Below are 14,823 nucleotides of genomic sequence, written 5' to 3'. Positions count from 1 at the left end.
GCCGCGGTAGCCTCCCTGAGAAAACGTTTTGAAAAGACGGGCTATGGACCCAACCATTTCTATAGGAGGGGAGGGGAGAACTCCCTCACATGGTACAACCCATGCTGAGTTGCGCGCTGTGGTGGCAGAATGCGGAACGTGTGTATCCTAATGTAAATAATGTAACATTTGAAATGTAAAAATAAAAAATAAAAAAATCCTCGACCGGCCCAAAAGTGAAGCGGCCCACCGGGAATACTCCCGATTCTCCCGATTACCCACTCCGGGCCTGCATGTAGCCTACAGTGTAATATCGAAATCTGGAGACATTTATGAATTCTACAACTCAGTGGAACTGGATGACATACAGATGAGTTTGTGTAACAGTGTGAATAAAGCAGATTTCATGACTCGATTGTGTGAGGAATCTGAGAGACTCTTTAATGAAAGTGATGATCTGCATTATCAGTGGCTTCAGATCAACATTAAAACACTGATGGACAAGAGGAATGAGAACAGCACACGGGACACGGGTAATTATCCATTAACATTTTGCCATAATATTTGTAATATTACTTAAGGATGCACAATATGACAATCTTTAATATATTTACTTGTTTCCACCTTTTTTAAGATAAAATTTGTGCATAGCACTAACCGACAGGTTATGGCAAATTAAGTTTGGTTTGAGAAATTAATTTGACCTGCCATGTAGGAAAATTACTTTGACATGACATTACTTTTTTGGCACAAAAATGCTAATCACTTTAATCAAATTTCATTCCTCTGTCAACTTTTAGAATAATATCACTGTCACATTATTGAATCTTATCTTCTGGTCTTAATCTTTTGTGTTTCTCTAGATCTTCATGTTCTTCAGTGGAGGCACGGCTGTGCAGTTGAACGTCACTCTAATGGTTCAGTAATGTTTCTTCAAGGCTCTGATGAATACGCCTATGATGGCCAGACCTTGACCTTTGACCTCTCAATGCACTGGAAGCCTTTAGTCCTCGACCACGACATCATCTGGGACAGAGAATCAGTTTCCAGCCTGGAGAGGAAATGTGTGGAAACATTAACCAGATTCACTGAACTTCAGCGAGAGGGAAAGATCATCATGGAATGTGAGTTTACATCAGAATCTCTAGGGTTGATATTTGAATGCATTCTTTCATGCAGGTTTATTATTTTCATTGTCTGTCCTGCAGCTCGTCCTCGTGTTCACACTCTTGTAAAAGCGTCTGGATCTTCAGTCTCGTCTCTGCTGGTGTGTTTGGCCACAGGCTTCTACCCTAAACATGTGCAGATGGAGATCAGACACGATCAGACGCCGGTCCCTGATGATCAGCTGAACTCAGAGGGAATCAGACCGAACGCTGACGGATCCTTTCAGCTGAAGAAGAGCCTGGAGATCCTGCCGTCTGAAACATCCCAGTATCAGTGTGTGGTGAAGCACCAGACTGGCATAATAGAAGATTGCTGGTTTTTGTGTGATTATGACCCAGGTAATAAATGGTACTGCTGTTTTGCTGACCTGTTTTTTGCTTTATGGTTTCATATGAACACTTCATTGGTTGTGCTACATTTGATTTTGCACCAGTATAACTAAACTAGGGATGCACTGATACCAGTATCAGTATCAGTATCGATACTGAACTCGTGTACTCGTACTCTTAAGTATTGTTTATTTAAACTGTAAATTTGAACTAAATGCTGATTAAAACTGTTGTGAGAGATGTGACGTGCTGGAGAATAATCACGCATTGTTGCATCGCTCAATCAACTCTTTAAATAAGAAAGCTATAATAAAAAACCTTACTTCCCCTATAATGTAAAAAAATTAATGGTCAAATATGTACTATTTTGTTAACATTTTATTGACTAAAAATGCGAGTTCGTTCAGAATCAGTTACATATAGCAGGTCGGCTGACTCGATTTCCTTCTCGTTCATTCCCGTAGCGTCACAGACAGTGCATTTCCCTGTTAAAGCCCAGCGTCAGTGACTTCAGTGGAGCTGCTCTGAACAGTTTTTTTCAGTGCTTTGATACTAGACGGTCATTGGAGAAATGCTGCGATTATGTCCCGCCCACGGATGCTCAGAGCCTCTGGGGAGTATGGGGTCTCTGCGGAACAAAAGTGGGCGTTTCTAAATTTGTGGGTGTTTTCAAACTGGTGGGTGTTTATAAATAATGCAATGAAAATTATGCCCTTCCCCCGACCCCACCCCTAAACCCTACCCTCTCTGTGACGTGGGCAAATCAGGTAACACGGTGGAAAACGCCCCTCTGTTTATGGCCTCGCCCACTGATCTGGTAACTCCTATTACTGTCTGCAGAGACCTATACTTGTCTCTGGGGGTGAATGAGGAGTGGACTGGCCCGGACTCCGGGCTTCAACATGATGATTGAAGGGTTTGTTTAAAGACTGCATCTCCTTTTGATTGACAGCGATTTCATACAATAAAAAGTAGCTAGTGCTGAAGCTGTTCGAGCTCAGTCCCATCGCAGACTTTTCAAGTGTAGTCAAACTGCTGCAACCAATTTCTTGGTATTTGCTTGTCGAAATTGCTAGCCAATTTTCATAATACATTTCACACAATTATACATATATACCTTTATTATATTATTATTTATAATTTTTTTACATTATTAATAATAATTTTAAAATAATTATTAAAATATTTAAAAAATCTATATTATTATTAGTAGTATTATTATACTTTATTATATTATTATTTATACCTTTATTATATTATTACATTTATACAATTATATTTAACTCTGCTGGCCATTGAGAGGACACTGGTCAAGTCACTGGAAAAGACGCCAGTTGGTACGACAGGGTCACAGAGCATTTTCTTGAAAATGAACGTAGAATTTTTATGATGTAGGCCGAAAATGAGCTTCCCCTCTTTGAAAGACCAGCAGCCACCACTGCAACAGAGAGTATAATGGGTGAGAGAACAGAGAGTAGAATGCTGTATATGACGTCAGTGGAAAGTTTGTAGTTCAGTCGGATGTCAATGGCAAAGAAAATTGTAGGCATGTAGCTCATTATTAAAGGGGTGATATAATGCACTTTTCACAAGATGTAAAATAAATCTCAAATGTCCCCAGAGTGTGTGTGAAGTTTTAGCTCAAAATACCCCACAAATATTGTTATATAGCATGTTAAAATTGTCACTTTTTGAGGGTGAGCGAAGAGCCACCGTTTTGTGCCTTTTCCTTTAAATGCAAATGAGCTGCTGCTCCCGGCACAGGGGGCGGAGCTTCAACAGCTTATGTCCTTAGCAGCTTCGATTACCTCACACACACATGCACTGAAATTTCAAAAACTTTAGCCTTTTATGTTCAAATCGGATTCAGAAAGATAGAGACTCAAGAAGAAGTGACAACATGTAGACAACATTTCTGAATGGTTAGTTGGTGAAGTTATGTAGTTTAAATTTAGTCAGCACACTGCAGGCTGTTACTTTAATATTATTATTCTAATATTATTTTACTTAATCATGGAAACCATGTACATACCAGGGACTAAAGTAGTGTTTCCTAGTCCAGGAAAAGTCATTAGAGTAATATATAAACTATTGCATTATTTGGAAAGGCAACGTTTCTAGTTTTGATTAGCTCTAAAATACTTTATCGGCATGTAGGTGAAAAATTCATTGTTCCTGTGTTTTGTTCATTTGAACTTATTGATTTCATTTAACTGTGTATTGACCATGTGCTTCTGTGGGGGTTTTTCTTTTCTAACAGCTGAAAAAGTGACAGGAAGACTGGATAATAAAATATCTTGCACCTGGACACGAGAAAGGGTCCAGGCAGGAGAATACAGGGGTCGTTTAGCAATAAACGTGGGGTCCCCTGCCCTCCCCTTAGGGGAAGCAGGAGGTAATCTAGCAGGAGGCAATTTAGGTCATAAATGAAGGCCTTTTGAACTATCAAGAATCAAAGAACAGTATAGTCTGCTCAGGGGGGGGGGATAAGAAACCAGTCCAAACCAGTGGGAATTAGAAGGTGTCTTTTCTGTAAAATTCCACTAACAGAAGGGTGTGGTCAAGATGTTAGAAACCTGTATAAAATGTCTCAGTTTTATTATGTCTTTAGGCTTTCTGTTTCACATCTGGGTGGCTGCGGTTGCGAAAAGATTCCTCAAAGAATAAAGCCTTTTTCTTCTTTATTACAATTTTGCCTTTTTGAGTGTTGTCTTACACCTGTGATGCTGTTTTTCCAAGTGAGATAAAAATTGCTATTACAGCTGGTGTCAGAAGTGGGATCCTGTGCGGACGCTTCTTCTCCTGGTCCTGAGAGCGGATTTGACGGGAAAGTGCACGACCTCGGCAGCAACAGGCGGCCGTCTCATACCTCGACGGTTTGAGATAGAAACTCAACAGATTACGAGAGAGAGAGGCAAAACCCCGCACTCAGGACCATTGGAGGAAGCTCCCACCAGGACTATAAAGAATCCGCGGATTGCGGGAGAAACAGAAAAAGCATCTCTGGGTAAGACACGGCAAATTGTTTTATTGAAGTTAAGTGTAATTTGATAATTGTGGGTGAACATGAACCATGTTGGCTGAGTTCTGCTTTTGGTACGAGCGAGGTGATTGGTGATTCAGTTAATCACAAATTGATTTTGAGGGAGAAATCGATCTGACAGATTCAGACCGGTTTCTGCCACGCTTGGCTCGTTAGTGGACGGGGATCCACCGTGATTCAGATAATCACAAATTGCTGAGTGATTGTGTTCTGCTCAAAATTTATGTCAGTTAATTAAGCGCAAAGCGCACGTGAGAAAACTTTGAGTAGAGCGTAATTACCAATTGAAACCCGACCGATCTTGGGGTGACGAAAAGATCGGGTCTGTCGAAGACGTTTGACAGATACTGTAAGGCACGTGTCGAACTGTGAAATCCAAAAGGGAAACTCAGCCAAAATGGGATCATCAAGCAGTAAAACAGATAATTTTTATACACCAATTTTCTGTCAAATGAGAAATAATTATGGTGGTAAATGTATGACTGACATACAGAAACTGATCAAATATCATGATTTCCCTGAAGCGGGAACATTGAGTAAAATAAGACTTAATGTCGTGAAAGAGTCAGTGGAAAAGAACGCAGGAAAACAGAGAAGCTGTTGTATGCGTGTCAAGCATATTTGTGTGGATTGCGAAACGACTATATTGTGTTGGGTAGAAGAAGCTGATAGACGGGAACGAAAACAAATACAAAAAGAATTAGCATTTAGTGCTGAGAATGTTGTGTGTGTAAAAACAGTTCCATTGGAACAGAATGCTACTAATGAACCGAATGTATGTGCTTTTCCACATGTGTCCGAGGTGGCAACAGCTCCGCCACCAGCGTACAACACAAATCACTATCCCGTGGCAGAGATTTCGGCCCTAAAGGTCGATCTTGATCTGGACCGCTCTCCATTACCCCCGAGAACCGCAGAACAACTGGCACAGGACAGAGCGCGAATCGAACTGGAGGAAGCCAACCGAAGAGCCGCGCAAGCAAGAGCAGCGCAAGCAGAGGCGGAGACCGCAGAGCGAGTTGCACAAATGGTAACAGCAAGGCTTCAGGGACAGCTACCAGCACCGCCAGTACAGCAGGGGGAGGCAGACTCCTCAGCACAGGCCGCGGCAAGCAGCGAAGACGACGGAGAGGGGGAAGTTTCCGGGAAGACAGTTCCAGACACCCCGAAAGACGATAGACCGGGGACAAGCGGTCTGCCAAGGCTCACAAGATCACAAATGAAGCAAGAAAAGGTCAGTTTCACAGCGGCAAAGGTTAAAGTGTCGAATGTGACTGCTCCGATGGTTGAAGTTGCGGGCACGGACGGCCCAATGCTAGTTTTCAGAGCATGGACTATGTCAGACATGAAGGATGCAATGGCACATCTGCCAGATCCGCGAGACGCGGGCGAGAACTTTGCCAGCGAACTGCTCGCAGTGTGTAGGGAATTCAGCCCCACCACACAAGAACTGAAACGATTGCTAACGATAAGAATGGGCGCTGCGAACTGGGGCAAAGTGGCTGGCAAGCTGACAAAAACAGACGTTAGAAGAGTGCACGCCGACTGGGACCATGTCAGCAACGAACCGTACAGGAACGAAGTGGAAAACTTCTCAAAGCACATCATAGAAGCTTTCCCTGCGCGTGTGGACACCGAAAAAATCACGTGCTGCGTCCAGGAAAAGAACGAGACGGTGAGAAGCTATTATTTCAGACTTTTTGAGACATTTGCAAAGTACAGTGGCATAACTGAACCAGGCGACAGGGGAACAAAGGCAAGCACGTGGGAGAAACATCTGATGGGCTATTTCCTACAAGGTCTGAAACCCGAGATCAGGAGGGGAGCGAAAACCAGCTACGTAGGCTGGGAAGACGGTCGTCTGAACAGAATGCTGCAACACGCCATTCACGCCGAAAGAGACATCGAAGAAAGGAGCGGGAGGAAAAATCCCGTCACAATGGTAGTTGTGCAGCAACAACAATCGCAACAACCCAATAAGCCTGAAAGTTCCGGTTCAAACCACGCTAATCGAAAAGGACAGAGAAGAAGAGCTGCTGGGGGAAGATGGAGCTGTTACATTTGTGCAACGAATGACCACATGATCAGAGACTGTACAAAATGTAGATTCTGCAAGAAGGAAGGGCATTGGAGCACCGCGTGTCCGGTCATGAATGCTGATTGAAACGAGGGGGCTGGGGAGCGGGACGGAGAGAGTTCGATTCTTGGTGGCGGATCTCTGGCTACAGCAAAGGGAAGTGAAAATATTCTTACTAACACATGCACACACGACGCAAACACAAACACATACACTGATTCTTTTTCTGCTTCTTGCAATGAAGAAACTGCTTGCAAACCACTTTGTGTGTCTGATGAAACTGTGAACAAAGCTGTGAATGATGAGTGTATGAGATTGTACAAAAGCGCAGGGTTTTCTGAAATGCCTATTTATCCATTACGGGTCAAAGGGGTAGTTATTGAGTTCTTAGTCGATTCTGGAGCGAGCCTGTCAACATTACGACCATGTGATTTACCATGCATTCCGAATTTAACCGGAAAAGTGTTTGAGAGCACTTCAGCCTCAGGCCATTTGATTTCTGACCGGTTAACCGAGCCGTTAGAGTGCGAAACGGAGGGTGGACGCTTTTTCAAACACGAGTTTGTTTGGTCACCCGGCTGTCCCGCACCTCTGATGGCCCGTGATCTAATGTGTAAATTAAATTTGTCTCTCTGTGCCGATCAGTATGGAATTAGCATAGAGGAGACATCACAAATTACTTGCACTAAAATTGAGCCGAAGTGGGCTTATGTTTGGCAGGTTACAAATATTGATGGGGCAGAAAAGATTTTGAAATTGGCAAAGAATCGCACAAACCCAGTCAATACAGAGTTTATGACAAATGAGAAAATGCATTGTACTTCACATGTGGTGGCCGAACGTGATTCAGATTTTGAGAAAATGTGGTTTACTGCTGTGCAGGATGAGAGTGTGAAATTTGACAAGATTTTCTGGACAGAGAATGTGTGTGCGTTGTCTGCAGTGTTGTCTGACAGTCAGAAGGCTTGCTATCTGATGACGGAGAACACTGCATGCCACTTATCTGTCTCGAAGGCCATAAGCCAGCAATGGAGAGATGTAGGGCTGTTTGTGAAAAAGTGTTTATCAGCCACAGACTGGGTGAAAGTTGACACACACACAGCAGAGAGCAAGAGTGTGGGGGCATTTAAGTCAAACTGTGATTTTAAACTTGAGGTCAAAAGAGACATGATTGCTATTGGGAAAAATGTGACAGCACAGGGGGGTATTTCTGCTTCAGAAATCGATATTTCTTTGGTACAAATACCACCAAACCTGTGGGCAAAAACCAAATATGACGTAGGCCTCATTAAGGGATGTGAACCAGTTGTGATAACACCAAAATCTGATTTCAGACCATGTAAAGCGCAATATCCCTTGAAACGTGAGGCAATAGAGGGCATAAAACCAGTGTTTGATGCTCTGCTGAAGGAGGGAGTAATTAGACCTTGCAATGATTCACCTGTCAGAACCCCCATTTTTCCTGTAAAGAAAGCACAGAACCCAGGTGAGCCATTGCAATGGAGATTTGTTCAGGACCTCCAGGCGGTGAATTCAGCAATCATCGCTCGCGCCCCCCGGGTACCCAATCCTTATACCATTCTAACTCAGATTCCAGAAAATGCAACATATTTTACTGTGGTAGATTTGGCTAATGCTTTCTTTAGCGTTCCAGTTGATGAGAAAAGCCAGTTTTGGTTTGCATTTGATTTCAATGGCAAGGGGTACACATTTACGAGATTATGTCAGGGTTTTTGTGAGGCCCCAACTTTATACAATGAAGCGCTCAGAAGAAGTATTGAGAATTTGACTTTGTCAGAAGGAACAGCACTGTTGTCATATGTTGATGACCTTTTGATTTGTTCAGTGAATGAAGCTGTGTGCAGGGCTGACAGTGTGTCTCTCCTCAAGCATCTCGAGAGGGAGGGCCACAAGGCCAGCCTTTCCAAGCTGCAGTTTGTGAAACAGGAAGTGACCTTCTTGGGGCATGTTATCAGACCGAATAGCAAAGCATTGTCACAGAAAAGGGTGCAGGGCATAAAAGAAGCCCCAAAACCTGTAACAAAAAAACAGATGTTGTCATTTTTGGGGATGTGTGCTTACTGCAGGACGTTTATCCCCAATTATGCCATTTTAGAACAGCCCCTACGAGCCCTTACAACAGGGAAGGGGTTGAGATCATGTGACAGACTTGTTTGGACAAGTGAAGCTGAGATAGCATTTGATAACATGAAAAGGCAGTTGTGTATGGCTCCATCGTTAGGCCTTCCGGTCGTTGACCGTCCGTTCACGCAAATGGTCGATGAGAGAAATGGCTTTATGGCTTCTGTGCTCCTGCAAAAACACGGAGATCGTTCCAGACCTGTAGCCTATTTTTCCAGCAAACTAGACCCTGTAGCAGCAGGACTGCCACACTGCCTCCGGGCAGTGGCGGCAGCTGAGCTGGCCGTAATGGCTTCAAGAGAGTTTGTGGGCTATGCTGATTTGACCTTAGAGGTCCCACATGCGGTGTCTTTGATCTTGCAGGAGCAGAGAACCTCACACTTGTCTACAGCCCGATGGCTGAGGTATCATACGATTTTGCTTGATATGCCAAATGTCACTGTCAAAAGATGTACGAGACTGAATCCAGCGACTCTTTTGCCAACGCAGCAGGATGGCGAAGAGCACCACTGTTGTTTGTCTGCTCTCGAACAACTATGCACGCCACGGCCAGATTTGTTAGACATTCCGCTTGAAAACTGTGACAATGTCCTCTTTGTGGATGGATCTGCGTCAAAAAATCCACAAACAGGACAGAATAATGTAGGTTATGCGGTGACAACTGAATTTGAAACTGTAAAATCTGGCAGATTGCCATCTCACTACTCAGCACAGGCAGCTGAGTTAGTCGCCCTGACTGAAGCATGCAGACTAATGACTGGTAAATGCGTGACGATTTACACAGACTCGCGTTATGCTTTTGGGGTCACACACGATTTTGGCGCTCTGTGGAAACACAGGAAGTTTTTGAAGTCTGACGGTCGACCCATACTGAATGCTACTTTGGTATCTGACCTTTTGGAGGCCATTCTGCTTCCAGACAAAATTGCAGTCTGTAAATGCGCAGCGCACACTAACGATAAGACTTCTATCTCCACAGGCAATGCCAGAGCAGATATGGCGGCAAAAACAGCGGCAACAACCCAGACTGCAGCAGATAGCAGCGCCGCCACCTGTGTATCAATTGACATTAACCTTCATAACAACATTTCTCCTTGTTTACAGAGCATGCAGTCTTTTTCCACAGGAGCTGAGAAAAACAAATGGAAGGCGGCAGGCTGCCGCCTTGTGGATGATGTATGGACATCTGTTGGGGGGAAGCCGTGCCTGCCAAGCCACTTTTTCCAGCATTATTCTAGATTGACACATGGGAAAGATCATGTGTCAAAGGCGGGGATGATTATGCAAATGAGAGAATTGTGGTTTACCAAAGGGTTCACAATATATGCTGAAAATTTTTGCAAAAAATGTGTGATTTGTACCGCATACAACATTGCACGGGGCATCAAAACACCGCTGGCAAGCCAGCCAGCCCCAGACGGGCCATTCGAATATTTGATGGTCGATTTCATTGAACTGACCCCTTGTGGAAAACAGAAATATTGTCTGGTTTTTGTTGATATGTTTTCAAAGTGGGTGGAAATTTTTCCCACCTCAAAACAGGATGCTGCGGCAGTGGCGAAAGCGCTGCTAACCGAGATCCTGCCCCGATGGGGCGTGCCAAAGAAGATAAGCTCAGATAACGGGCGTCATTTCGTCAATGAGACGATCAAACAGGTGGGTCAGTTCTTGGGAATCGATCTGAGAACACACTGTGCATATCACGCTGCCAGCGGAGGTGCGGTTGAACGTGAGAACCAGACGGTGAAGACCAAACTGGCAAAATGTTGCGAAGAAACGGGATTGTCATGGGTGAAGGCACTACCCATTGTACTGATGTACATGAGAATGAGAAAGAGAGTAAAAACGAATTTGAGCCCATTTGAAATTCTATTTGGTAGACCACCATTCATGGGTATAGTGGGGGAAAAAAGGCGGCTTCCATCAACAGATGTGTGTGAGAATGAAATGTTGAATTACTGCAAAGAAATGTCGTGTCTGCTATCTGCTGTTTCTGTGCAGGTAAAGGCAGCTCAGAGCAAGGTGGCAGAGACGTTCCTGCACAACGTCAGACCAGGTGATTACGTGGTGATCCGCGACCTCAGGAGGAAAAGCTGGAGAGCGAAACGGTGGCTAGGACCGTTCCAAGTCTTGCTGGTCACGTACACGGCGGTGAAGGTCGGGGAACGAGCGACTTGGGTTCATGCCAGCCACTGCAGGAAGGTTCCGCCCATATCGGAAGAGCAACAGGAGGAGGAGTCCCAAAGACAGCAGCAAGCTCAACAATAAGCCCTAAAGACAAGCAGGTGCAAGATCACTCAGAGAAAGTGGTGAGACCAGTGTGCAGAATAAAGCCATTTGTACAGTCAGAGACATTGACCATTGAACTAACAGAACGTAAAGATTTACTGGCAACAGATCCCCACATTCTAGCAGCAGCAACAAGCGGAGTGGAATACGAGCTGTGAGAAGGAAGCTGGGAGAAAAGGAGGGTTCTGATTGCACAGGCAGTATCAGATTGCACACTGCACATCAACAAAGACTGATAAGACTCTGAGTGGTAAAAACACAGTTGCAGAATTAGACAAGATGGATCATTCAAAGCCATGGCATCCATTCAGAATACCGGGAATGTGCGGACTTTGTAAAAGCACGTTCATCTTAACCTTGATATCAGTGACTATTTGTTCTGAAACATCTGTGCTGAACAGCATCATCAGACAGCGTGATAAAAGAGACACATTCACGGAAGTGGAGCTGGTGAAAGGACTGCACGGAAGCATCATCACGATAGAGGAGGGATCAAGTGTGGCTTTCAAGTGTAACCCATTCCAAAAGAACTGTCTTGGGTGCGATGGACATAACCAAGAGCACGCACATTTCTACTTCTGCGAAAGCCCATGTAAGTGGACCGACGTAAAAGCATACGCTCATCACTACAGGACAGAATACGATGAAAGATTTCAGGTGTACGCTGAAGACAAAATGAGTAACAACAGATACGGGATGAGAGTGGAATTGAAACATGCGACACGTGCTGACCAAGGCAGGTACTACTGTGCCCTGGACTTGACTGAAACTGACTGGTATGAGACAATAGACATTATGGTAATCGAGGCAACCAGACCACAAGCAGCAACAACGACGGCACCTTTCTTGTCACCTGTGCCACCCGAGGTCGAACAGGCTACTGAAGAAGAACTGGCCTGGATGGGGGACGAAGACACAGGCAAAGGTCAGATAAATCCTGAAGTAAAGAAAGCAATGATGAAATGCCAGGGAAACAAGGCGTGTGCACTGGCACTTTTGCAGAAGGAGGAGCTACAGATCAAGACGAGCTGCTGGATGTGTCTTCAAATGTCACATGCATGGAAAGCTGTCCCCCTAGTGGCGGCTACTGTTAATGAAACTAAGTGTCTGATTCCTCAGCAGATGACTGATGTGCTAAAAGCTGCTGTGGAGCTAGAGAGAGGAGGGACACCAACGGAACAGCCTGCTGACAACTGCGATCATGTTGAGCAGTACAACAACACTGAGATTGCAATTCCACCTCTGAGAGTAACCTCCGCACAGGGAGATGTTTGTGTTTGCTTCAACAGACCGAGATCACTGAAAGTTGGGTGGTCTGATTGCAGGATCAAAATCAACGTGCTGGATGGGACAATGGACAATTGCACAGCAAACGTCAACGACAAAGAGATCGCCTTTAAGTGTCCATTTGGTAAACTGTATCAAAGTTCACCTGCAGCAGTTTGGGTCTGTGGTGATAGAGCATATCACCGTATGCCAAAAAAAGAACTGGTCAGGGTGTTGCTATCCAGCTTTAATGAATGTGGGTACTTCTGTGTACTTGCCAAACAAAGGGGGTAAAAGAGAAAAAAGAGATATTAACATTTTGCCTGATGCTTTGCCAAATAATTATGCAGGATATACATTGGCAGACCCGTGGACAACACCAGGGGCAAACATAGGTTGGTCAATTTTCCTGGGGGTGGGAACAACTGTAGCAATCAACAAGATCAATGGGTTAGCATGGACGGTACTTGCAATAGCCAATAGCACAGAAAATGCCTTTACCCTAATAAACGATGAGATGAAATTAGTTCGCGAAGCCGTCATTCAAAATAGATTGGTTTTGGACACTCTCACGGCAGAGAGGGGTGGAGTTTGCAAAATGTTGGGAGTATCGTGTTGTTTTAACATTCCTGATTACAGTGACAACTTAACCAATATCATCGAGCACATGAGAGAAGCTGTAAAGGAGCCGCCTCAGGCTGCTGGTAGTGAGTGGATGGAGTGGCTGATGTCCGCATGGTCTGGGTGGATTTTCAGAATAATTCAAACTGTCGTGCCAATTGTGGGTATGGGATTATTAATTCTGTTTTGTTTACCATGCATTATGAAGTGTGTTTCCAGCTCAGTGCAGAGATTAATCAAGGCGGGGACAGCAGCGCCAGTTCAAGCAGTGAAACTGACTCTGTATCCAATAACTGATGGGGAGCAGGGTGATGATTATGACAGTGATGAAGTGTATGCCGACATGGGTTAAATGTGTTTTCCTTTTGCCTTTCTGGGATCATGAAAGGGGATTTTCTAAACTTTGATTGTTTAGGATGTGATATCATTGATTGACAGTTCTATTTACTGTGTTTTCCTTTATTATTATTATTATTACTGTTTCTTGTTCTGTTTTTTTTTATTGCAAGAGTGATGATGTGTTCAGAAGGTTTAAAGCAGCGGTCGCCCGTGTTACGAGGTGATGTGTAACACAAGTGTAAGGGTTTGAAATGAGGGATTTCCTTTAATGTATTTTGTGTTTAAACCTTTTCTCTATTTTAAAACTGTGAAATCGGATACAGGGTAAATGAAGTTTTTCCATAGTATTATTTTTCCTTCATATAGGGTGTCCGAGGGTCCGACTTGGTGTTGGGGTTGCGATGACAGTATTTATCCGACTAGCCCGGCCTCGTATGAATCTTTACTTGCTTGCTAAACAATTGAGGGCCTATCCCTTACAAAAACAGCCTAAACTTTTCCATCTCAGATTTTCCTACAAGTTTCAAGTAAAATGATCAGGTATATGAAAGTCAGTAATGAGGAGTATAACTGTGATGTGAAGAGAAAACTTCAAGTTGTTGTATTTTCTTGAGAATTTAATAGTAAAATGGATTTGATTAATTTTAGAAAGTAGAAATGAATTTTTTTTTTTTTTTTTTTTTTTTGTTGGTTATCAGAGAATGATAAAAAGGGGGGAATTGTAGGTGAAAAATTCATTGTTCCTGTGTTTTGTTCATTTGAACTTATTTCATTTAACTGTGTATTGACCATGTGCTTCTGTGGGGGTTTTTCTTTTCTAACAGCTGAAAAAGTGACAGGAAGACTGGATAATAAAATATCTTGCACCTGGACACGAGAAAGGGTCCAGGCAGGAGAATACAGGGGTCGTTTAGCAATAAACGTGGGGTCCCCTGCCCTCCCCTTAGGGGAAGCAGGAGGTAATCTAGCAGGAGGCAATTTAGGTCATAAATGAAGGCCTTTTGAACTATCAAGAATCAAAGAACAGTATAGTCTGCTCAGGGGGGGGGGATAAGAAACCAGTCCAAACCAGTGGGAATTAGAAGGTGTCTTTTCTGTAAAATTCCACTAACAGAAGGGTGTGGTCAAGATGTTAGAAACCTGTATAAAATGTCTCAGTTTTATTATGTCTTTAGGCTTTCTGTTTCACATCTGGGTGGCTGCGGTTGCGAAAAGATTCCTCAAAGAATAAAGCCTTTTTCTTCTTTATTACAATTTTGCCTTTTTGAGTGTTGTCTTACACCTGTGATGCTGTTTTTCCAAGTGAGATAAAAATTGCTATTACAGGCACATTGCACTCTTTTTCGTAGGACATGTTGCCTGACAATCTTATATTCAATGTGTGTTCAGTGTCTTCAAAATGTATTTTTTGTTGTTGTTGTTGTTGTTTTTTTTTTTTTTTTTTGCGGGTTTCTTTTTGTGCTATAAACAATTGTAAAAATATTGTCTTTTTCTAGTTTCGCCTAAAAGTATTTTTTACAGTATACAGTAGAATTATCTTTCTGCTGTCATGTAGCTTACAGGCACCTTTT

General features: G+C 43.5%; 1 protein-coding gene across 1 annotated transcript in view; it reads left to right on the top strand.

The window, feature by feature from the left end:
* The first annotated feature begins 295 nt into the window (after positions 1-295).
* The window catches only part of LOC308696994 (H-2 class I histocompatibility antigen, Q10 alpha chain-like), a 33,233-nt gene continuing 18,705 nt past the window's right edge, over positions 296-14,823 (top strand). The window contains exons 1-3 of the mRNA XM_081376013.1: positions 296-512; positions 843-1,103; positions 1,188-1,484. Of these exons, the coding sequence (XP_081232139.1) occupies positions 350-512; positions 843-1,103; positions 1,188-1,484 (721 nt within the window). The 5' untranslated portion in view covers positions 296-349. The remainder of the gene's footprint in view (positions 513-842; positions 1,104-1,187; positions 1,485-14,823) is intronic.

The sequence above is a fragment of the Scardinius erythrophthalmus genome, assembly GCF_964197995.2.
Source record: "Scardinius erythrophthalmus genome assembly, chromosome: 10".
Lineage (NCBI taxonomy): Eukaryota > Metazoa > Chordata > Actinopteri > Cypriniformes > Leuciscidae > Scardinius > Scardinius erythrophthalmus.
The sequence above is the reverse complement of the archived record's forward strand: the minus strand, read 5'-3'. Positions and strand labels throughout refer to the sequence as shown.